The sequence below is a fragment of the Cibotium barometz genome, chromosome 7 (genome assembly GCF_041138505.1).
Source record: "Cibotium barometz isolate CiBa-2024 chromosome 7, ASM4113850v1, whole genome shotgun sequence".
NCBI classification, from domain to species: domain Eukaryota; kingdom Viridiplantae; phylum Streptophyta; class Polypodiopsida; order Cyatheales; family Cibotiaceae; genus Cibotium; species Cibotium barometz.
The window spans coordinates 62678082-62703309 of record NC_141052.1 but is presented as its reverse complement, the minus strand read 5'-3'; the positions used below and the strand labels follow the sequence as shown (position 1 = coordinate 62703309).

The 25228-nt window shown below is 42.9% G+C and overlaps 1 protein-coding gene across 3 annotated transcripts; it reads right to left on the bottom strand.

Moving 5' to 3' along the window:
* On the bottom strand, nucleotides 1-25228 carry LOC147637297 (uncharacterized). Of its 3 annotated transcripts, XM_086800938.1 has the most exons (4): nucleotides 25011-25228; nucleotides 24245-24868; nucleotides 24082-24157; nucleotides 1-678 (listed from the first exon to the last, which is right to left on the bottom strand). In XM_086800938.1, the coding sequence occupies exons 2-4, from the start codon at nucleotides 24648-24650 to the stop codon at nucleotides 294-296; spliced, it is 867 nt and encodes a 288-aa protein (XP_086657064.1). In that variant the 5' UTR covers nucleotides 24651-24868; nucleotides 25011-25228; the 3' UTR covers nucleotides 1-293. The 3 variants fall into 3 exon arrangements, with proteins under 3 accessions (XP_086657064.1, XP_086657062.1, XP_086657061.1); XM_086800936.1 differs by having other exon boundaries at nucleotides 24082-24871; nucleotides 25011-25225; XM_086800935.1 differs by having other exon boundaries at nucleotides 24082-24868; nucleotides 25011-25225.

Sequence of the window (25228 nt, the reverse complement as noted above, 5' to 3'; positions counted from 1 at the left end):
TTCTAATTTGAGCCTTTGATACTACATTGTATCCCAAAAGAACAAATTGATGTCAAGGTGACATCTAATCAACAACCGTCCTTAAAGCAGTCTTAATTTTTGCGACTTCAGCACACCTGACACACTCCTAATTCATCACTAAATGTTGGAAGCCTACCAAGCCAGACATTTAGAGCGTTTACATGGAGTTCATTGCTGTATACAAGACCCCTAACAAACAATGTACAGTGAACCTTTTCTGTTGCAATCCTTCTAACAAGCATTTAATGGAAACTCCTAAAAACAGCCAATGTTTACCGATGAGAATAATGGTTTCCAGCCCCTTGTAGATCAGAAAGGGAATACGATCTCGAGGGAGCTGAATTGCTTTGCCACCTCGAAGCTCCGAAAGGGCTATCTTGCTCCTCAGCCGCACGTGCACCCTCTTGAGCACTCAGAGCCACAGCCAAAGCTACTGTAAAATTGCTGCTATTAGGAAGAGCTTTCTTAGATATCCCAGAAACGGCATTTCGAACTGGATGAAAACGTGATCTATTGGCATTGCCAATGCAAGCTGAAAAGAACTTCCTCTTTTTCGCATATGGGTTCTCAGGTTTGGAAAGATCTTTGACAGACGCAATATCTGCCAAGCAGCTAAAGGACCGAGACTTGCCAGAAAAAAACCCAGATAAACCTTTCCTGCACAGAGAACAGAGACAAAAACCAAATGACAGGCTAGAATTATCCTGCAAGTTTTGTTATAGGCGTAATCTTAAGAAAGCATGTACATGCATACCTTTTGAGTACGATTCAAGAAACAGCTGTAGACACACATTTAGTAAAATGTTATTGAATTACTTAGAAACTGATGTGCAACCAACAAAGAGCTGCGAACTGCAAGATCCATTATGAACTTGCTTGTGTATTCCAAGCTCACTCCATCATACTGTCAGCAACCTGGTACTCTTCATCAACCTCCAAGAACATGGGTAACGCATTCATAACCACGCAATTGCCAAGCAAGGACCCGGGACTTGATGACACATAGGAAAATTGTGCCCAAAAGAGCCAAGTATGGACATCAGATCAGGAGCAAGGAGAGGGGCCTGTCTGTAATCTGGGGTAGGAACAGACTCGGCCTCAACATCAACTCTGCCATTCCTCCAGAGGGGCTAACCCGAACCCCCAGCCCTATTCCCCCGCAGTGGCTGGGAGTGTTCACCACGCATGATATTCTCCTGGCAGTTCATGGCACGGATGAGAGCCCGCCTTGTTCAACTTTTCGATTGGACCTCATGGCACATTAGTGAGAGCAGAGCCCCCTTGGAGGACTTCAGGGGATGCACGTTGCAGAGGGTGAGGGTGATCAGATTCCATGCACATGAGTGGCACATTTACCCACCACCGGCCAAGGTGGCCACAGAGAGACTCTGGTGTTTATGGATTTGGGAAAGCCGGCCCATCCGCGCCTCCAATGGGACCCGGGGGAGTGGACTTGGTATGATGCTGCAGACACAGAGGAGACTCCGGGTACCCCATCTTTTGCATACATTGCATGGCTTGGCCGTAGGATCGAAATGCCCGACGTCGAAGTCACTCCCGTAGCAACAGGACACTAGCAATCCCAAGGCCTCTTACCGCGCACGCGCTCAGATTTTTGGAAGAGGCTATAGGACAGTTTTCGACCATGGAAGATAACTCTTTTTGTGGCTCCTGGCACATAGGAGTTCGGCGGTAGGGGCGTGGTTGGCCATTGGAGGTAGATCGGTAGCATGTCCTTCTGAAGTTGATGATTCCACATTACGGTTTTGAGGAGCATTGGGTCGTTTAGGGCATTCAAACCATCTATGGTTGTCATTACAAATTGTGCACAATCCTGTCTTTTTCTCTTCACGAGAAGATGAAGCTATTGCAAGATGAGGAGTGTGAGATTAGTCACGTCCAAAGTCCTGTCCATGACCAGATGCACGTGGTTGAAGGAGCTGCTGACGCTGAGAAGGATTAAAAGATGACCCCTCCTATCGGCAAGGTTGTTGCGAATGTTGCCAAGGGGAGTTGGGTTGGAATTGAAAGTTCTCTGATGAGGATTGTTGACAACCTTCACGAGCCATACGTGAACCATTGCCATAACAACCTTAAGAGCCCGATATTTGAGAATTCGGATTCAGATCCTGAATATGCTCGGCATAATGAATGGCTGTAGCAAGGTCGACAAGGTTGTATTTTTGCACATCGTGGGGTTTAAACCTTCAATGAAGACATGAAGCTCATCCGCTCAAGACAAAGAATCGATCTCCAATATCAGATTAGTGAAATGTGAGATACAAGAAGCCAAAGAACCAGTTTGGTCCAAGTGGCGTAAACGAGTTCGGGCTTGAAAATCTGCATTGGCAGGATGAATTGCTCACAAATGACCAGCTCAAATTTTACCTACGTTGTAACCGTTTTTCCAACATGCTATCTCCATTGCCACCAAAGTAAGGCAATATCCTTAAGTAAGGATGTGAAAAATGTAATCTTCTTGGCATCGGTAAAGACACTCGAGTCAAAATACAAGCGAAGTTTGTAAAGTCATTGTTCAAGTGAACACTTATTGTGTTGTCCTCCATAGGACTCAGGGGGTTTAACTTCCAATTTCTTTGTTTTACTAGCTTGCAAAAAATGATAGTCTTAAGATCGTCACCTTCCACCTCAAGGGGAATGTTATCTTCATTGTCTGGTACTCATGTTGTAATGTCGATTGCTAGTACAAAACTGGTGTGAGAATGGCAATCCGTATGCAACTGTTGGATCTGAGAAGCTAATTGTGACCATGGACTCTTTAAGTTTTTGTTGGAACTGTTGCTGCATCTTGCATCTGATGCAAAGCCTGTTGCCAATCTGTTGGACCTGGATTGCCAGGCTGGTGGGTTTCGTCCTAGTAGGCTTAGATAAAGACTTTGCAAGTTGAGGTTGTGGGGGTTGTGGTTGTGGGGGTTGTGGGTGCTAATGCCTTTGGGCCTTAGTGAGAACCACCAGCAAGTAGGGGAAGCATATACATTATGTGAATTGGAGAAGGTAGGTCACAAGCTAACGAGGCTACTATAGGCTACTATAGACCATCCTGTATAAGAAGGAAGTTCAACTAGAACTCAAAGCACTGGGACTAGTTGTTGCTGATGAAGGGAGCAGAGGGGGCTTTTATTCTTTTTAAAACCATTGATCCAGATTTGCACATGTGAAGACTGAGATGTGTGAGTTTGAAGAAGCTCGGCTCAATGCATGTATTGCAAGTCGGGCACTAAGCAAAAGTTGCAAATAATGAAGACTTGGGGAAACTTGTGTTGTGTATATGTGACAAGCCATGGGCACATGTTTTTTTTGTTTTAAAGTTCGTGTAGAAGCGTAGGCTGGTCGTCTACATGCAAGGTCCCAAAACGCCTTGCAGGTGGGTTTTTTTCTCTCTGGGTTGGCTGCATTGCAAGTCTAGGTGACGGTTGATCAAGGGGCTGGCCGATTCACCACTCTTCTCTTTCTTTTGTTATTCGTTGTTCTGTTATTTTATATAGGCTGACCGACATTTTTTTTTTTGAAGAGACGCTCACAATCGGGCGTCCGTTTTTTTTTTGGTATTTTTTTTTGTTGTTTATGTTGTGCGTGCACAGGCCGAGGAGGGGGGGGGGGGGGGGGGGGGGGTAGGCTGGCCACGTGGCTTTGATTAAGGCCTGTGTAAGGTGTATAAGATATAATAACTCAATGTTTTTTTTAAGAAAAAAAATCAATAAAGGTGTCGTGGCTTTTCGAAAGGACTCTAGAAGGTGTCGATTCATCCTAGGAGAGCCTCAACATGTGGAGAGGGTGTCATGAAGGGTTCTGGCGAGGCCACAATGCCATGAGTAACAATCTAGCATTCCATCATCCTTTTTTTTTGTAGAAGAGGCTTACTGCATAGTTGGGGGAAATCATAAATAGGTAAAATTGGGCAAAGGGACCAAAATTGGCTGGAACATTCTCTCTTGCTCTTCCATACAACCCTTGCTAAGTCTGATTTTAGGGTCACGCTTGGCTAATTTTTAGGGTTAGGGTTTGGTTGTGGACATCCTACAGGTTGGAGTTTGTTTGCTCTAAGCCTATATTATTAAATAAGGCCCACCAAAAGAGACTTGTAGTCTTGAGATCCCACAATGGACTTTGGCATTCCATGATGCTTGAACACTTGTGCAAGATATATTTTAACCATATGCTCAGCTTTGATGATCTTTTTGACCGACAAGAAGTGAGCTTGCTGTCCAAAATTGTCCAAATAGCATCACTACCCTTTTGGGTCCGTGGCAAGTCCATAATGAAATCCGTTGTAATACTTTTCCATGGCTGCGTGAGATTAGGTAATGGCTAAAACAAACCTCGTACCTTTTGCCTATCAAATTTCACCTTTTGACAGGGAATACATGCACATACATGTGCCTCTTTTGTCCTTCCGCTTACCTGGCAAAAGAAATACCGCTCAATCATGTGCGTAGTAGGCCTTATGCCTCTATGACCAGCACATGGAGAAGCATGGCACTCATCCAAAACCTTTTGCCTCATGTCAGACACTACACATAGGCAAATATCTTTCATGAGATAACCCTCTTTGATCACATATGAGACATGTGCATGACCAGCCATTAAATCAACCCAAATACTGGTAAGGCTTTCGTGACAATGCATCTGCCACTACATTCTTCTTTCCTAGGGTGTGCAAGATCTCAAACTCTAGTGATCTGTCTTTGCAATGAATTCAGCCCCAAGCTATGAGTTGTGCCACATATGCTATGAGTAGTGCCACATGTGAACATGGGCTAACCAAGGGCACTTTTTCCCCTTTGGGTTTTTTCCCTTGGATATTAGGTGTGAGGACACCACATTTATTGTATTTTAATATTGTGGAGTCAACCCCCAAGCTCCACAAATTCTATGTTATCACCTTTGTGTGAGCATCAATCACCATCTCTCTTGAGTGTTCTTGGTGCTATTCATTTTCTCTGTGTCCCTATCTGTGTGCAGCCCTAACCCTAACGGTGGTATCAGAGCTCGATTCACCTACTTGGATTTGTACGTCTGCCGCCGGATCTGCGTCCGTCCGTCCGTCCGCGGTTCTGTTGCCCGCCACTCTGGCTGTCGCCAATCCTGCTCTGTCGATTCGTTGTCCGACTCCAATTGCCCGCTTCAGTCGCCCACAAAATTCTGTCACCGGCTGTTGCCCGGTCACGGCCACTTGTGCGCCTCCCTCTCGCCGCCTCCTCGATGGGCGGCGCTAGTGCCGAGGGCTCCACCACCGCCTGGCCCACCAACGACGGTCACATCATAGTGGGTAGCAACACCTGACTCTCTGAAAATTCAGGGTTCCAACCACATTGGTAATCGATTTTTACTTCAGTTCATGGGGCTTTTGGGAATTTATTACTTCATCGCAAAAATCAAGTGTAGGCAGCAGTGCAAGGCAGCATTTGGATGCATGACTCAGAGAAAATTTGGGGATTTCTCAGAATTTGTGCTTAATTGCACAATTGCAGTTATACAGGACACACATAAATTTGGGGCTTTCTTAAAATCAGTGCTTGATTGCACAAATAAAGCTCATTGGTACACATATTTTTGGGGCTTTTGTGAATTATGTGTGATTGACACATAAATCAACCCATTGGTGCTCAAAAATTTAGGGATTTTCAGCACTACAATTCGGGGCAAAACATTTGCACATGACTTTGTGGTTGCCTAGCATTGCACTCCGGTGTGTTTGGGATTTTGTTTGCAGGTGTTTTTTACGACATATCTCTTGGTAAAGAGATTTCAACAAATGGTTGGAAATACGACCAATATATTCGAGGTTTTGTCCCAAGAGGAATTGGATGGCAGTAAATACTCCCTCTGGAGTTCCATGGTCCGAAATCTTCTTGTGGCCAAAGGATTATGGGGTTATGTGTCAGGTGAAGATGTACGCCTTGTTGACATAGCACCTAACACGCCTGGCCGTGGTGCTCAACAAGCTGCAGTACCCACTCCTCTCTCATAGAAGCAGAAGAGATGAGATACTCGCGATGCCCAAGCAATGGCTTTGATTGCTTTGTCAGTAAAGCAATCAATCATACCGCATATTCGGTCTTGCAGGACCTCACGACGAGCTTGGGATGTACTTGAAACCATGTATCAAGCAAAGAAAAGGCCAAGGTTGCATTTCTCAAGAAAGAGGTTCAGAACTTGGACATGAATGATGGTGATAGTATTGCTGATTATCTTACGAAGATCCAAGATCTCCGAAAGCAGCTGTTCAATATTGATGAGGTCATTTCTCAAGAGAAGCTAGTTTCTAGGACACTATCATCTCTACCAGAAACCTACTTGAACTTCCACACATCGCTCACTCTATCTATGCGGGGAAACCCGGAACCAAGACACTATCATCTCTGCCAGAAACCTACTTGAACTTACACACATCGCTCACTCTATTGATGCAGGGAAACTCGGAACCAATCTTGTTTGAAGAGTTGGTTGGCTTGTTACTACAGGAGGAGCAAAATCGAAAGAACAAATCTTCCAACATGTGTGGCAGTGATGGGACTTTTATTGCCCAAGACAAGGGCAAGGAAAAAGCCCGACAATTTTCAGTCAAAGGCTGAATCAGGACAACCTTCACAAAAGGCTAAAAATGATGCAAGTAAGCCCAAGAAAAAGGGCAAATGTCACAACTGCAAGAATCCAGGTCATTACTTGAATGAGTGCAGAAAAAGGCTTGCAAAGGATAAGAAAAAGGAAAGCGGCATGGCCGTAGATTCTTCTTCATTACCTGTAGGGAAAGATGATGCATCAGTAAATCTTGTGCACAATGAGTGGACTTTCCTTACATGCAATTATGATGCATCATTGGAGCATATGTCTCTCAGTGTCAATAAAAGACATGACACATGGTACTTTGACAGTGGTGCTTCTAAACACATTACCTCACCGGGGAATTTGTTTAAGAAGCTTATGGCTGCCCCTAAAGGCAAGCAAGTAATATGTGCAAACAATTCTTCTTATCCAATTGAGGGTGTTGGTGAGGTGATCCTCACAACAGTAGATGGTGCAAACTTATGTCTTCCAAATGTATTGTATGTGCCAGGGATTAAGAAGAACTTGATGTCCGTCTCCTCTTTTGCTAAAAGAGGATATGCAGTGAACTTTGAGGACGACAAATGCACAGTGAAAGACCATGAAGGTAGCTATGCATTGGTCACTTCCGACACATTGTACCATGGGTTATGTCAACTTGATAGGTTTGACACGAGAGAGCATGATGCTCATGTGGTTACCACTCTTACACCTGCCATGCACGAGGCAGAATTGTGGCATGCCAAGTTTGGGCATGTGAATTATGGCAGTTTGATGCTATTGCAAAGGTATAAAATGGTACAAGATATGCCTCATGTAGAACTGCCACCAAAACATGTATGTGAAGGATGCATATTGGGTAAGATGCACAAAAATGCATTCCCAAAAGATGGATCAACAAGGGCTGTCCGGAAATTACAACTTGTGCACAATGATGTGTATGGTCCTATGCAGACACCATCTATTGGTAAGCATCTATACTTTGTAACCTTTATCGATGACTACTCCAAATTTGCTTGGGTGTATCCCTTGAAGGTAAAATCTCATGTTTTCAGCATTTTGTGGCACAAGCTGAAAATCAAAGAGGTTGCAAAGTGCAGACCCTCTGTACAGATCGAGGGGGAGAATACATGTCCATTGCTTTCAAAGCTTTTATGGCAAAAAAAGGCATAAAGCATGAATGCACGATGCCATATTCTCATCAGTAAAATGGTGTTTCTGAGAGAAAGAATAGGTCTTTGATGGAAATGGCTAGATGCATGGTTAAAGGCAAAGGCTTGCCTCACAAATTCTGGATGGAGGCAATAATGTGTACTACACGTGTTGAATAGATGCCCTACCAAAGCATTGAATACCATAACGCCGTATGATCCATGGCTCGAAAGGAAACCTAAAAGTGATCACTTTAGAGTTTTTGAATGTATAGCTTATGCACATGAACCTCACTTCTCGAATGGCCACAGTTATGTGTTGTTGCATTGGCTGCCCATCATGGATGGAAAGCTTAGTCACATGAAAACACGTTTCTAGAGTGAGAAACCCCGAAACGCATGAAACGTTTCAGAAACTCCTAATTTTTTTGGTTTCTCAAAAAAAAAATATTTCTCAAAATATTAAAAGTTCCTATTGTTTAGAACTTTAGCAATGCAAAATTATATAGAAAAAAAACCGAAACCTTGGCGTTCTTAGTCGAAGGCCGAAACATTTTGCCCCGAAACCCCCAAAACCCCGAAACGTTTCTGGTGACTATGATGGAAAGTGCATCATTTGGACATAACATCAGCTTTTCTCAATGAGGATTTGCAAGAAGAAGTGTATGTAAATCAACCCATTGGTTTTGTGATGCATGGTCATAAAAACAAAGTATGCAAGCTTCAAAAAGCACTTTATGGTCTCAAACAAGCTCCCCGAGCTTGGTATGAGAAGATACATACTTATTTGACCACGCATGGATTTCGCAATAGTCCAACGGAGAGTACCCTCTATGTGAAAGAGGATCATAGCACTTTGATTATGCTCATTCTTTATGTGGATGACATGTTGCTAACTGGGAATGATATGGATAAAATTTCAGCATTCAAAGCTGAATTGCAAACGTCATTTGAGATGACAAATTTGGGATTGTTGCATTATTATTTGGGCATACAATTTCTGGAGACAGATCTTAGGATATATGTACACCAATCAAAGTACATTCAAAAGCTATTGCACAAATTTGGGTTTCAAGATTGTAAGCCCACCTCTACTCCAATGGAGCCAAGGCTGAAATTAAGCATATATGATGTTGGAGAGCCTTTTGATATGAGTGTTTACAACCAAGCAGTGGGCTACCTCATATACTTAGGCACCACGCGCCCGGATATTCAGTTTGGGATTTCCCAGAGTAACAAATTTATGCACAGTCCAAGTACAAAGCATTGGCAAGCAGTGAAGCAGATCTTCCGCTATCTTCAAGGCTCCCCGGATCTTGCATTGTTATATCCCAGAAGGGATAGCTTGGAGTACATGCTTATAGTGATTCCGACTACACGGCAATCCACCAGTAGGAATTGTTTCTTTTTGAAGCATTCATGCATATCATAGTTGAGCAAAAAGCAGTCCACTGTTGCCACATCTACTTGTGAGGCTAAGTACAGGTCAGCCTTTACAGCCACAGTAGATTGTATATGGCTGAGGAGACTGATGAGACTGATCTTCATGCGTGTCAGCAGACACCCACCACCATACTCACTGACAATCAGAGTGCTATAGCCGTGGCACAAAACCCAATGTTTCATGCGCGTACTAAGCACATAGAGATTCATTATTATTATGTCAAGGAGAGGATTTATGCAAGAGAGATCTCATTATCTTACTTCTCTACATAGAACAATGTCGCAGCTCTGTTCACGAAGGCGTTGCCTCAAGAAAAGTTTGAAGCTATCCGCAAAGCTTTAGGCTTACTCTCCTGCAAAGAGTGATCTCCTGCAGACCTTGTACATGTTCACATTGCCACACTACAAGGGGAATTTATTGGCATACATACTATGAGTTGTGCCACATATGCTATGGGTAGTGCCACATGTGAACATGGACTAACCAAGGATACTTTTCTCCCTTTGGGTTTTTCCCCTTGGATATAAGGTGTGAAAGGACACCACATTTATTGTATTTTGATATCAATCCCCAAGCTCCACACATTCTATGCTATCGTCTTTGTGTGAGCATCAATCACCATCTCTCTTCAGTGTTTGTGCTGATGTTCATTCTTTAAGTGTCTCTGTCTGTGTGTGACCCTAACCCTAACAGAAGCAATCCATGCAAAGTGCCGAATGAACCTGCGGCAGTAAGAGCATAATCCAAGAAAATTACGGATCTCATGCAGCGATCTCAATTCGGGCCAATTCCGAATTGCATCAATCTTTGCAAGATCCATCCACACTCCATCTTTGGACACAATATGCCGAAGATAATGCATCTCTGACAAGAAGAACTCACTATTCTTTGCATTTATTAAGAGTTTATGCTTACGGAGTTCTTGAAAAAACAATAGCCAAATGAGCTCTATGCTCTTCTTCGGTCTTCGAGAAGACTAGGATGTCATCAAAGAAGACACTTGTAAGTTTCTTGTACCCACGGAATATGCGATCCATCATTCTATTGAATGTACCACACGCACTTGATGATACCCACTCTTGAGATCAATTTGGCTAAAGCATGCCGATCCATCCAACTTATCAAGGATGTCGTCTATGCGTGGAATCGAGAACGAATTCTTGATGGTAAGCTGATTCAAAGCTCTATAATCCACACACATACAGAAAGATCCATCCTTCTTTTAAACCAAGAGGACGGGTGAACAATATGGGAAAAAGCTTGGCTGAACCAAACCCTTCTTCTCAAGAAGCTCATTTACCTGCTTCATGATCTCCTCTTTTTGGCATGCACTTGCACGATAGGCTAGCCTAGTAGGTGGTGAGCTACCCGGCACAAGATCAATGCGATGATCTTCTCGTCGTACAAGTGGCAACTCATTTGGTAACTCATCAACAAAACAATCATTATACTCTTGCAGAATTTCAGCCTATCATTACTAAGAGTGTTTACATGCACATTATTTTCTTCAACATCATCCCGTACAAAATCAAGTACGCAAAAATACTCTTTTTCATTACTTTCTTAATTTGTACATGAGATACATGGGGACGGTATCACCCTCTTACCAACATCAATCACATGCTCTCGGCCTTTATTCATGAAGGTGATCTTGTTGGTCTTGTAAGCTTTGCACGGATCAATGCGTGTGTGCCAAGGCTTTCCAAGCAATACATCACAACCATTCAAAGGCACTACAAGAAAGTCCTCATGATCCACATAGCCTTGAATGTGTATGCGCAACTTGCCAGGCAGTCCCTGCTTCAATTTGAGAACCGATGTCCTCCACTTCAATACCCAAAGCAGCTACCATCTATGTAGATATGAAGTTCTCAATTGCACAATCATCAAATATGAACAAAGCGGGCTGATCCTTAAGCTGTCCCTAAGCTTTACATACCACCTTGTCTTTGCTATCATGTGAAGAGTTGCCTTGCACATCCAGAACCATATGCATATTGGGCTTTGATGCATTCGCATTATCACGCTTCTTCTTGTTTGGGCATGCACCCGCAATATGTTCAGTGCTACCACAAGTAAAGTATTTCTCCTCGCTCATATATTACTTTTTCATTTTCAACCTTTGGACCATTTTTATCTTGAATTTGGTCCTTTTTAGATGGCTGTACATTATTTTTACAAGTTTTGGACAACCCTCTCTTTGCCTTGAAATGAGGGTTTAGCCTTATTGGATCGACTCAACTTGAGTTCCAATTGATCGGTGGTAGTGGCGGCTGCAATTAGTTGGTGTAAGATGTGACAAGGATATATTTGTAGTTCCGCTTTGTACACGGATTGCAATCCCGATTGAAACCTTCTCTTCCTTTCCGCCTCGGTGACATGCATGAATGGAGACACCTCCAAAAGCACATTCCAAAACTTTTGTACATATGCATTCACCATTTCCCCCTCATTCTGCTTCACCCAATCCCACTTCATTGTTATCTCATTCAATGCATTGGGAGGCAAGAATTGGGCATAGAACCTCTCCTTGAACTCTTCCCATGATCTAATAGGATTCAGTAAGAGCTTCACTATGAGCCACCAATGGGCAGTAGTGTCTTTCATGAACATGCTTACATGGATTTCTAGTGAAATCCTCATCACTAAAAGCAATATCAAACTGGACAATAAAAGCAAGTGTCTTTGACACATCATATTCCCCATGATATGCGTCAAACTTCATAGATTTGTGTTGGGGGTAAAGCTCTTGCTGAGCCCCTTGTCACATATGTAAAGTGTGTACATATAAACACACACACACACACACACACACACACATACACATTATTTTACATGGCCAAATTGGCCCGTGTCCGGCCGGGGACACCCGGACACATGTGTACCCTAAGTTTTAATAAAACTAAAGTAGGGAGTAAGTGAGAAACACACTCACGTTGAAATCTACAAGGAGTCGACTTCTTCTTCTCTTCTCTGTGTGGTGCTCAAACCTGCTCGAACCCTCACACATTCTCACCGACACTCTTCTCTACACCCTCTGGCCTCTACAAACTGGTATCAAAGCTATCTCCGCTCGTCGCTCGCGAGCTCCAGGAACAGGAACAGAGAAATTCGTTTTTGCTGTTTTTTCACTATAATTTTGCAAATTTTTTCCTGAATCGACATTGGAGCTTACGATAAGTGTAAGCAACTTTTCCGCTGCTGTGTAAGAAATTTCGGTGAGATTTTTCGAGAAATTTTTCCCTGGCGAGAAATTTCAGTTTTGGGCATTCTTCTTGTAGCCCATTGCTGACCTCTGGGGAAGCATTCTAGACGCTATTTCAAGTGTTTTTCAAGCTGAAAACAGGAAATTTCAGCAAACATTTGAAAGGGTTTTATAGGGAAAAGTAGGTGACAGGTAACAGGTGTTATAAGCTGAAAAACAGTAAATTTCAACTACATGGCTTCATCATCTGAGCTCAAGAATCTCTTTGAGATTCGAAAATTTGATGGGCAGGGCTTTGACTTGTGGAAGGAGTGCATTTTAGGCGTACTCTTTCTGAAAGAGTGTGATACGCCAGTTGAGGGTACAAAACCGGACACAATGTCAGATGCAGATTGGAATAGGCTAAATAAGAAAGCTGTTACGTATATAAAGATGGCTGTGTCAGATGATATTCTGACAGAACTCAAGGGTCTTGATAAAGCTTCTGACATTTGGAAGAAGCTCAAGGCTACTTATGAGAATGCCACGCCAGTTAATCAGGTTCACCTGATGAGAAAGCTGTTGAATATGCAGCTGGATGAATCTAAGTCAGCATCCGAGTATCTAAGTGTGTTTACAGGTATCCTGAGCCAGCTTCAGGACACAGGTCTTCCTCCATTTGATGATAAGCTGAAAGCTATCTTCTTGTTGATGACACTACCCGACTCGTGGGAGACACTAGTTGTCTCATTAAGTAACTCCTCTTCGTTGAGCTATGATGGAGTCAGGGGCTCTATTCTCAATGAAGTAATAAGGAGGAAAACAAGTGGTGAGTCAGGTGGTGCCTACCAAGTTAGAGGTAGAAGCAAGAACGCTGAAGGTTCCTCTAACAGGGCAAGGAGTAAGAGCAAGGGGAAGGAAAAGAAAGACTTTGAGGTTACTTGTTATCAATGTGGCAGAAAAGGGCATAAAAAGCCCGACCGCAGGTTCTTTAAGAAGGAGCAAGAGAGGAAACAGGAGTGGCAGGGCAAGAACAAGAAAGATGCGAAGAAGGATGCGAAAGAAAAACCATCCTCTAAGGCTGAAAAAGCCAATGTTGCCTCTAGTGTCGTTACCACTAAGTTGTCAGACACAGAGGACATACTTGTTGCATCAAATTCTGTTGAGTCATGTGCTAGTGATGTCAAATGTGACTTGCACATTGACAGAAAGGATGTCATAGATGCTTTGCTGACCACCCATGATGAGATGCCTCAATCATGGATTGTTGATTCTGGGGCTTCGTTCCATGTAACTCCAAATGTGGATGCGTTTGCCTCGTATACTCCAGGCCCATGCGGTAAAGTGTTCCTTGGGGACAATCATGCATGCAATATAGAGGGCAAAGGGACTATACAGTTGGTCCTTGAGAATGGGCAGGAGCTGCAGCTCCATGATGTCAGATATGTTCCTGGAATCAAAAAGAGTTTGCTATCAGTGGGTCAGCTGGATGCATGTGGTTTCTCTACCACATTTGGCAGTGGCATGTGGAAGATGCACAAGGGTGTTATGCTTGTAGCCAAAGGCAGCAAAAGAGGCACACTGTACTACTTGCATTCAAAGGTTATCTCTGGAAAGTGTCTTGCTGTTGCGGATGTGAAGTCTCACATGGAGCTTTGGCACAAGAGGCTTGGTCATATGAGCCACAAGGGCTTACAGGTACTCTCTTCTCTTAAGAGAGTTGATGTAAAGAAATCTCATCTTGATTTTTGTCCTGACTGTATTTTTGGAAAGCAAGTAAAACGTTTTTACTACTCTGGTGTGCGAAGAAAGTCTCAAACACTTGATTTGGTTCATTCTGATGTGTGTTCTATGCCTGTGAAAACATATGGTGGTATGAAATATTTTATCACTTTTGTTGATGATGCATCTCGAAAGTTGTGGGCATATCCCTTGAAACATAAGGATGAGGCCTTAGATGCATTTAAAAGGTACTATGCCTATGTGAGTACTCAAACAGGTAAGAAACTAAAGTGCTTGAGAACTGACAATGGGACAAAGTATGTATCTAAAGCGTTTAACGAGTTTTGTGAGACGCAGGGAATTAAGAGGGAGCTCACACCTCCTTATAATCCCTCTTCGAATGGGGTGGCCGAGAGGGTAAATCGTACGTTATGTGAGCGAGTCCGTTGCATGCTGTCCACTGCTAATCTCCCTCAGCTGGGGAGAAGCATTGAAAACCGCGGTTCATATATGCAACAAGTCTCCTAATCGTGCGTTAGAGAATGGCATCCCTGAGGAGGTTTGGTCTGGCAAACCGGCCTCATATGACCATTTGAAAGTTTTTGGCTGTGAAGCATATGTGCTTATTCCAGTAGAGAAGAGGTCCAAGTTTGACAAGAAGTCCATCAAGGGCATCTTCATGGGTTATGGAGATGAAGGAGAAATGGGCTATAGAGTGTGGGATCCTCTATCTCGAAAGATTATTCGCAGCCGAGATGTAATATTCAATGAGACCAAACTGTTAAATAACTCTGTTTCATGCAATGAGGACAAGAAAAGAGTTAAGTTTGAGTCCATTTTGCCACCAGTAGTGACTGAAAATCAGCAAATGGCTGATGAAGAGCCTGTTGTCTTTGAGCCAGAAGATAATGGACAGCCAATAGACATGTATGGCAACAGGCAGGGGGCTGAAATCCACCTGCAAATGATAGACAGCCGGCTGAAAATGGGGAAAAGCAGCCCCAAGATGCTTTGGAAAACATTCCACCTGATGTGGATCCTATGCCTGTCAATGTAGATCATTGGGTGAGGCGGTCCACACGTGTTACAAGGGCTCCTCAAAGGTTTACGCCTTCTCTTGATTACATTATGCTGTCAGATGAGGGTGAGCCTTTTTCGTATAAGGAAGCCCAATCATGTGATAAACAGAAACAGTGGGAGCTTGCCATGCAAGAGGAAATGAAGTCATTGTTACAAAATGACACTTGGGATTTGGTTTGCTTGCCTAAGGGTAAGAAGGCAATTCCAAACAAATGGGTTTATAAAGTCAAGTGTGTTGATGGAAAACCCAAGTACAAGGCAAGACTTGTAGCAAAAGGGTACAAGCAAGAAGAGGGCATTGACTTCCAGGAAGTGTTCTCTCCTGTTGTGAAAATGACTACTATAAGAGTCTTACTTGCCTTGGTGGCTTCATTGGATCTTGAGCTAGATCAAATGGACGTCAAAACTGCTTCCTTGCATGGTGATATAGAGGAAGAGCTGTATATGAAACAGCCAGAAGGCTTTGTACAGTCTGGGAAAGAACATCTTGTATGCAAACTTCAAAGGAGTCTCTATGGCTTGAAACAAGCACCCAGACAATGGTACAGAAAATTTGATGCCTTTATGCTCTCACAAGGTTTTCAACGAAGTGATAGTGATCACTGCTTGTATACCAAGAGGGCTGATGATGACAGTCTCATTATCTTGGTACTTTATGTGGATGATATGTTACTTGCTGCAAAGAGCATTGAAGCTCTGAAACAACTAAAGACACAGCTGAATTCAGTCTTTTCTATGAAAGACTTAGGCAATGCTGAGCACATCTTGGGCATGCGTATCAAAAGGGATAGAAAGAGAAAGCTTCTCTTCTTGTCTCAAGAGAAGTACATTAAAAAGGTACTTGACAGGTTCAATATGTCTAATGCTAAGCCATATGGAGTGCCATTGCCTCCTCATGTTAAGCTTAGCAAGAGAGACAGTCCAAAAGATGATGCAAGCATTAATGCTATGCGGGATGTACCGTATGCTTCAGCTTGTGGTTCATTGATGTATGCTATGATCACGACTCGTATGGACATTACTTATGCAGTGGGAGTTGTAAGCAGATACATGGCAAATCCAGGCAAGTCACATTGGGAAGCAGTGAAATACATCTTACGCTACTTGAAGGGTACACTGGATAAATGCTTATGCTTTGGTGAAGGGTCCATGCATCTGGAGGGGTATTGTGATGCAGACATGGCAGGTGATATTAATACTTGCAAGTCCACTAGCGGGTATGTGTTTACATTGGCTGGTGGTGCAATTTCATGGTGTTCCAGGCTACAAAGGATAGTTGCACTATCCACTACTGAGGCTGAATATATTTCAGCCACAGAGGCCTCGAAAGAGGCCATTTGGCTTGGCAGACTAGTCACTGAGTTGGGATTGCAGCAGCACATGCCAGTCATCTATTGTGATAGCCAGAGTGCCATTCATCTGGCTAAGAATGCCATGTTCCATGCGCGTACAAAGCACATTGATGTGCGCTATCACTTTATCAGACAAGTGATAGACGATGGTCTAGTCACATTGACTAAGATCAAAACGCAAGAAAATCCCTCAGATGTATTGACAAAGAGCCTCGCCAAGTCATCGCATGAGCATTGCCTTGATTTGGTGGGAGTCAGATGATTCACACACACACACTTCTACAAGATCGCTCAACAAGATCTTTAAGTGGGAGGTTGTTGGGGGTAAGCTCTTGCTGAGCCCCTTGTCACATATGTAAAGTGTGTACATATAAACACACACACACACACACACACACATTATTTTACATGGCCAAATTGGCCCGTGTCCGGCCGGGGACGCCCGGACACATGTGTACCCTAAGTTTTAATAAAACTAAAGTAGTGAGTAAGTGAGAAACACTCACGTTGAAATCTGCAGGGAGTCGACTTCTTCTTCTCTTCTCTGTGTGGTGCTCAAACCTGCTCGAACCCTCACACATTCTCACCGACACACTCTTCTCTACACCCTCTGGCCTCTACAATTTGTCACCGTCTTTGAAGTCACAAGAATTTGATGCATTAGCCTACCTCTGAACATGTTTTCCTGCGTGTTTGTCCATTGGGATAGCCCATGTGACTGGCATCATTTTAGAAACAAAAGGTAATGCATTAGGCATAGATACATGTTCCCTATAAGCATGAGGCATGGATGGCCCCTCGACATACATTGGTGCATTTTCACCCATAGCTTCTCCCTCACGAGCACACTCGAGGGCATGAGTGGCATGAGAGATACGCGGAATACCTACACCAACAGAAAATTGCAACCCATGTCTTAAAGAGGATCAATCCTCATGCTATTAGAGAGAAAGCATCGGCGACTTCACGCCATTCCGGTGTATCTTATGCAGCCCGTGATTGAAGGATGCAATCTTTATGGGGCAGTGGTCAAAATGTATGTCAAAAGTCATTGCCAACTGAAAATGTATGTCAAAGTCATTGCCAACTGAAAATGTGCATGCACAACACATGCAACATATGTTCTTGTTCAAGCATCTGTGGGGATACCAAGACATGTAGGATGGTTGCCTTTTCTGCAAACGCATCCTCGGTACGAGCCAAGTATGCACGTGTTGCATCCCTCGGTTGCATGTGCAACTCTTGAGCAATCATTGCCATTGCATGATCCATAAAAGATTCAACTTTCTTGGCCTTCAAATGATCATGTACCAATGGATCCTCGCAGTGGTAAAGCTTCAATTCTTTTTGTTGTGCATAAAGAAGAGCTTGCATACAAGTAAGTTCAGCCCTTAAGACTATCGACTCTTTTTCCTGCATTGGCTATCCCACGTGTTCTTGTTCCCTAGTGTGCACCACATGAGTTTGTTCTTCCTGTAAAGCATTGGAAGCATGCGTTTCATTGTCCCCGTCTCTTGTGTTAGCACAAGGTGGAAAGGTACGTAAGGTATGGTATGAATTAGGTATGCATTTAGATACAGGTTGAGATTTTGAGGTATGTTAAATACGTAAGGTGCCTAAAAACATAAAAAATATACTATATAGTGTATATACATACATAAAAATGAATGAAAAACTGCAAACTTTAAATTTGAAAAACAATTCATTTGTAAACAACAACACAATTACCAAAATGAGAGCTATCAGTAAACAAATGCATAAATAGGTTTCATGAAATGGATCACTCAAACGTTCAGTACCCATGACTCAAATGCCACTGGTTACATACTATAAGCAATCAATCAAAATTCAAAAGTTAAGAGACAATTTACTATCTACAGAAGCCAAAAAATAATAGTTCTAGTCACTAGTGTCACTATCACTGCACATTGCAAAGCGCTCAATGATCAATAAACTTCATCACCATCAAATGATGAAGAAGATGAAGATTCAAGATGGAGAGAAGATGAAGATTCAAGATCTCCATCTGTCAACATGTTTCCTTCACTATCATACTCTCATCTCTCACTCTGCAATAGCAATGACCGCAATGGCTGGCACCGCATCATCATCATCTCTCACTACAATGTATGTATCAATCAAAGAAATGGCTACGTTCGCACTTTGCATAAGTCAGCTAAAATCTGCAATGACGACCAACCTAGGGTTTTTTTTGACCCCAAAATGTTTTTAAAAACTACCACGTACTTACCAATGAGATGATAGCTCAAGTGGTGAAGGTGTTTGCCTAGGACCAAGAGGTATTGGGTACAAAATCTCCCTTGGTGCTTCCTCGACTGCATCGCCTATACGGGTGGATAAATAAGGGACTACAGGCGGGCGTCTACGAGCAATGAAAAATTGGTAACTACGGGAGGATCTTGGGCTAAAGACTAGGAGAGGGGAGAGTCTACCACGTACGGATCAGTACCGTACCATACACTAAAACGTATCTTATCATACGGTACGTGCGTACGGATGCAACCTTATGTTAGCATCTCGACATTCATTGTATGGCTGTCCATAGTATTCTAAGTGTAGAGATAGCTAGTATTCGCGGGTGATCGTCTTTCACGATAGAAGTGAAAGAGAACCGTATGCCCGAATACCAATGTAACTTGGTAATACACTTAAATACACCAAGATTTAATGGACAACATGCTCAATACAAGAAGTAATTTGCTGAATTGACAAAAGACGCACAATGAGCCGAAACAGCTGGCCCCTCCCGCAAATAAAGTATATTGATCTTGGGAGAATCAAGTACATAGTGTCATAGGCATTTCTAACCAGATTTCCATACCGATGTATATGAATGTGGTTGTCGGTGTAGACTTGCAACTCACACTACGTGACTACCCTCTCCGATGTTCATATTCCCTACCATCTGCTCTCTATTGTTCCACCAACACATGGTAGCAACAATCTGCAAGAGAGCTCTATTGTTCCACCAACACATGGTAGCAACAATCTGCAAGAGAGCACGTAAGACAAGAGAACACTACACAAGGTATGTGAACATGGAGTCCTGCTCCTCCCTCCTACTACTTTCTTCCATATTTAAGCATCAAAGCTTACCAATTGCAAGTAGAGTCGATAACAACGGACGTCTTCGCGATGGAAGCGTTTAGACTTTAGAGTGTTGAAATATTCAATCGGTCACAATCCTTCTCGACAGAAGTCTTCAAGAGGATGAAGGGAACCCTGGGAAAGCTTCCCCTATGGTTCAACTTGAAAAAGGAAGGGTGAAATTAGCATTTTCAACAAAAAGACCAAAAATTACAGCAAATATAAGAGCTGTTTTGTTGAATTTCAGTCATTGGGAGTGTATGGGAGAGTGAACACCCCCTCGAAACACTCTTGGAAGCTTCGAAAATACACTCGCAAGCTTGGATATGGAGTCGGGAAGGAGAAAGTGCAGAAAATACAGCCAAGAGGCCTTATGAAGGAGGGCGCCAAACTCTAGAGAGAAAGAGGGAAGAGAGAGATGATAAGATGTCCACCCTAGGTGTCGAGTAGAGAGGACAAGTGACTTATGATGCAAGCTGGGATGGACACATGGCTGGTTGCTCCCTTTGTACAAAGAAGATAAGGTTTGGGCAGTGGGCATTGAGTTTTGTCCACCTCAGGACATCACTATGTGCAAACACAGGGCTGGTCATAATTTATAAGTGAGTTTTGGTCGCCCAAAACTTAATGAAGTGTGTACACACTCAATTATAAATTAATGCTAATTCCTAAGGCTAGGTTCATGGCCAATACTTACTACCTGTCACATGCCACATAACCATGTCAGCATAGACAGTTTCACATGCACGGTTCATGGATGAGTGTCCCCTTACCCAAAACTACACATTGGTCAGGCAAGCATGAAAATAGCATGCACATTCAATTGCAAGCAAGCACATAAAGATGCTATGCAATGCAACATTGGTATGCAAAATCCCCGTTCATGAGACTATACCAAAATAGACGTGCTCCAAGTAAGTACACGAGGTACCAGACCCAATGGAACACCAATCCTCCAAGCATTTCCGGGCATGTACACACAAGTCCCAGTGGAAAGCCAAGTCCACAGTATCACATGAGTGGCATCAATCCCCGACATATGCAACTATCATGGACGCCAATCCAACGTACATACATAATGAGAAAGCACGGATGGACCAATTGGATGGCCAAATGGTGACACTCTTCGATCGTTTGCAATCCACAATCTCGTTCTTCGTTCCTCATTGTTTCTCAAATCAACCGCCACTTCCCCTCAGTCCACAAATCCACCAAATAGGAATATCTATGTATCCAAAAACCCTACGTGTCGCAGATCCTAGCATCCCATACCACCAAGATACACTCCATACAAGACCCCCTTTAGACATAAGATTAAGTCAAGAGTGATCAGTTCCTTCCCAATCCCGCCATGACACAACCAAACTCCCACCTGAAGAACACTGACTTTTAGGTTAGTCCACCACATCAATCTGCCCTATATGATATTCCCTAAAATTTCCTTCCATAATCTTGGGACTACCATAAGTATAGAACACTTGTCTATTGCAATCTTGCTCCAAATAAAGATCATGAGGAGCTGTCGTAAGTGTAGAACATTTATCCAAGACAATCTAATTATGCTACCACATGTAAACCCTATAAACCTGAGTGCAAAACTCGAGAGGATAGTGTCAAGAAATGCTACCTTTCCCCAAAATAGTATCATTTCTCGAAAGAAAGCATAAATCCCATATGAAGTTGCTGAACTCTCCCAAGAGACCAATCATAATATCCACTTCTAGATCTTTCAAGTCTCAATAGGTACGCTCCCACTCAAACCTTTCACAGAAGATCACCGTCGCTTAATGGTACATGTAGGCCATACCATCAATTATATCACACGTATGCACCTCATGTCTCCCTTGCAAGTTTGGGGTATGTGGATTTGATACTAGCCCGGTGAGAGGTCTTGTGGGCCATCTCCATGGTGCGCTCATCAGCAACAGGATCGCATGCCTCAACATCGACTACGACTTGGGTTTCTACATCGGCATATTTGTTTGCTTTTGTATTCATTGATATATTGATCTTGGCTTCCGAGCTCGTGGATTGTTCCTAAATAAATTCCCCACTCAGTACGTGTGTCCTGTGCAAAGTTCTTTGGAAGATTGCTCACGCCAATTTTGAATGGCTTCAATTTTTGCAAGATCCATCCTAACGCCATCCTTTGATACAATGTGCCCCAAATAGTGAATCTCAGAAAGGAAAAAATCACTTTTTTTGCATTGACGTAGAGCTTGTGGTTACAAAGCTCTTCAAAGACAATGGCCAAATGCTAGCGGTGTTCCTCCTCATTCTTGGAAAATATCAAAATATCATCGAAAAACACACCTATAAATTTCTGTACTCACAAAAAATGTGATCCATCATCTATTGAACATGGCCAAGACATTCGTGAGACCAAACGGCATAACCAAGAACTCATATAACCCAAATGGCGTCCTGAATGCCATTTTGTGTACCTATTTGGTGGGGAGCTACCTGGCACCAAATCAATGTGGTGATCCTTGGGAGTCGGGTCTCTCAGGAGAGAACTCTCCTGGCAATGCATCTGCACTTGCATTTTTTGCATAGTTCTTAATACAAGCAGTTCTTCCACAAGTCACAACTTAGTACTTATTGGACTGAGAGTTGTGGACTATTCAACTTAGTACTTGTTGGACTGAGAATTGTTGGTAGAGTCATGGAGTTTGTCTAGAGGAACTTACGTTTGCTAAGATGAAGAACAAGTACACACATGATAAGTAACATCGGCTACACAAATCAAAGTACAGACAGTCTCTATTGTTCCTCCCATTCTTGAGAAGCCAAATGGGAATGAAGAAAATGATCAGAAAGTGGCACAAAATGAGGACGAGCAAGATAAGGAGGTGGCATCGGAAGACCCAGATGACATCGCATTTCTTGCAAATTGAGAAATCTAGATTCCAAACTCTCATTTCATCATTCATGACTGAATTTGATTTTCAGTTTTTGAGTATGCTTGTGTGATTTGTTTTGTGATGCATTTGGTACACAATTACCAGCATCATAGCTTTATGCATGTAATACAATGGCTTTTTGTGCGTAATTAGCCAGCCTCTCTTTTCTTCAATCATATAGTGCCCAACTTAGAGACAGGCCCACCAAGCTTTAGTAGGGGCATCTAGCACAACATCAATCCAAGACATCAGCACCCTTCCTCTAGGTAGACAGACACAAACGGGCGTTATGCCTCAGACCTACCAAAACAAGGTATTCCAGATCCCTGCTCAATAGGCAGTTGTTCCGACAAGGAGCTTACGTTCAGCTCAACACTCAGGAAGTTATCTTCAGGTCACACTGGGCCCTGGGGACCCATAGCTCTATCTAGTGTACTCTCTTTTTCCTCTCTTCTCTTCAACTATCGCACCAGAGAACAGAGAACGCACAATACAATTATGTATGTACAAGGCTTACACTGTCAAATAGCAACCGCCCCATACAAAAAAACAAAGAAAATGTACACTGCTTCTCTTTTTACACACACACCATCGCTAGCTAGTGTCTGGGGCACTCTCTTTCCCCTCTTCTCTTCAGTTAACACACCAGGGCATGCCCAATCAAGTACAAGGCTTCTTCCTATGACATTATCGAATAGCAACCTGCCAAAGACAAAAAAACAAAGAAAATGTGCATTGCTTCTCCTTTTGCACACGCGCCGCCCCTACCAAGTGCTAGCAAGTGATGTCCTAGCGAAAACCCACGAAAAGTTTGGACTCTAGAATATGTTTGTAAATCTATCTGAATCTTCAATGAGAATCAGTTTGTAAATCTATTGAATCTTCAAATTTGAAAACCTGTTTGAATCTTCAATGAGAACCAAAAATCAGAACAGAAAGTGTTTCATTTTTACATTAAAAAATGGCAAACATACATACGTCAACGTTTTTAAAACATTTCTAAAATAATTTCATGAAGCACCTTGCAACTATGGTCTAATCTCAAGCCATCAACTATGATGACTCAAACAGGGCACCCACACAAAGACATAAGCTACATGCAAAAATCAAAGTGTAAGTCTCTCTTACCATAAGAGGTAAGAACTTGACAACCCGAAACCTTTCCACACTTCAAAATGGAGCTTGATTCTCATTCGGCTGAATATTAGATTAATCCCTCTCAAATCATTTGTAATGATAGAAAACTAATCAAGCACGACATGAGAAAAAACTCATTGCTGCGCGAAGAGAATGCTTATACACAATTTGCTCACACGTATATAAGTGCTTCTGAATGATGATCTCAAGGCCATAGTTGATGGATAATTTACACTTCTTAAGTAAAGGCCAAGCTAGGTGCTGACTGGCACTAGCTCTACAACTATGGCTGACATGCAAAACAAAACAAAGACTGATCCCAAATACTTCATAACAAAAACTGATACCAAATATTTCATAACACTTTGTAACACTCAAAAATGTATCATTGGCATATGATTTCATTACTTACTTGTGAGGAAGGGCCTCCTCAAGAGAGCACAAACTATCCAACGGTCCTTTATAGCGACTTTGTACTTCTGTGTCTCCTGAGACATCCTCTGACGTGCTAGGACTACTTACTCCACTACTACACAAGGACGAGAATGAGGAGTCGTCATCCTGCTCTGGAATACCTTTTATGGCTGAGAAATTGTCACATGGTTTGTCCTCCGAGACAACACTCAATGTAGAATTATGATAAGGACTCCAAAAGCTGCCAATTCTGCCATTGTCAACAGAAAGACTTCCAATGCCAGATGATCTCACAAGATTCGGACACGAACAGCCTTGGAGTACTTGTGTTGCTGCGGTATTCAAAAATGTGCTTTCTGTTTGGCGACAAGAAGACTCATGCTGAAACCGGGCATCTTCAAGGAAAGCATCTGCAGTATGGGACCGCAAACTGACGGGGAGAGTAGATAGGCCTGGATGTACCTTGTGATCAGATCCATCATGAATCCAATGGTTACCCTCGGCCTCAGCTTCGCAACCTGCAATAGGCCCCAAAGACACTTCACAGCTTTGATATGCAAAAGACATGTCCACTGGCAAGAGCACAGGAAGGTGCCACGCACAGCTTGGCCCTGATATCGATTCTCAGAGAAGCAGAAGATGTGAACATCCTCAAGACGGACTCTGCAAACTTGAACTGTACGACAATGTCATAAGGCCAAAGAAATATCATCTGAACAAACATGCCGTTCATCAAAGGGAACAGCCATGCCGTACATCTCTTGTTCAAACCTCCGTACACCTACCTGCTGTACAAAAAGATTCTTGTGGATGCGCAATCCTAAATGCATAAGGCATCGAAGAAGAGTGCAGATACCATGCCAAAACAACCAGCTCTTCAATGGAAAGAAACATGGAAAAACAACTAGAGAATAAGACTAAACCTACCTGTAGTCTCCGCGGTCACTGCAAACCCAAGGAAGAGATCAGGCACAAGGTGCAGCAGACAAGAATGGCCAAGACAAGCTAGCTGAGATTAATACAAGGGTACACCAGAATTAGGGTTCCGAGCAAGCACTGGGAGCTTGTACGAGCCCAAGGAAGCTTCCAAGATGAGAGAGTTCGTTTTTCAAAGGGCTCGACGATGATGAAGTAGCTAAGAACAC

What these genes read in the sequence shown, in the direction of transcription:
- LOC147637297 (XM_086800936.1), bottom strand. Translation starts at nt 24,650, where the DNA reads ATGTCTTTTGCATATCAAAGCTGTGAAGTGTCTTTGGGGCCTATTGCA. An exon ending in GAGGAGGCCCTTCCTCACAA is followed by an intron (nt 679 to 24,081) that starts GTAAGTAATGAA and finishes TTCTCTGTGCAG; the next exon opens with GAAAGGTTTATCTGGGTTTT.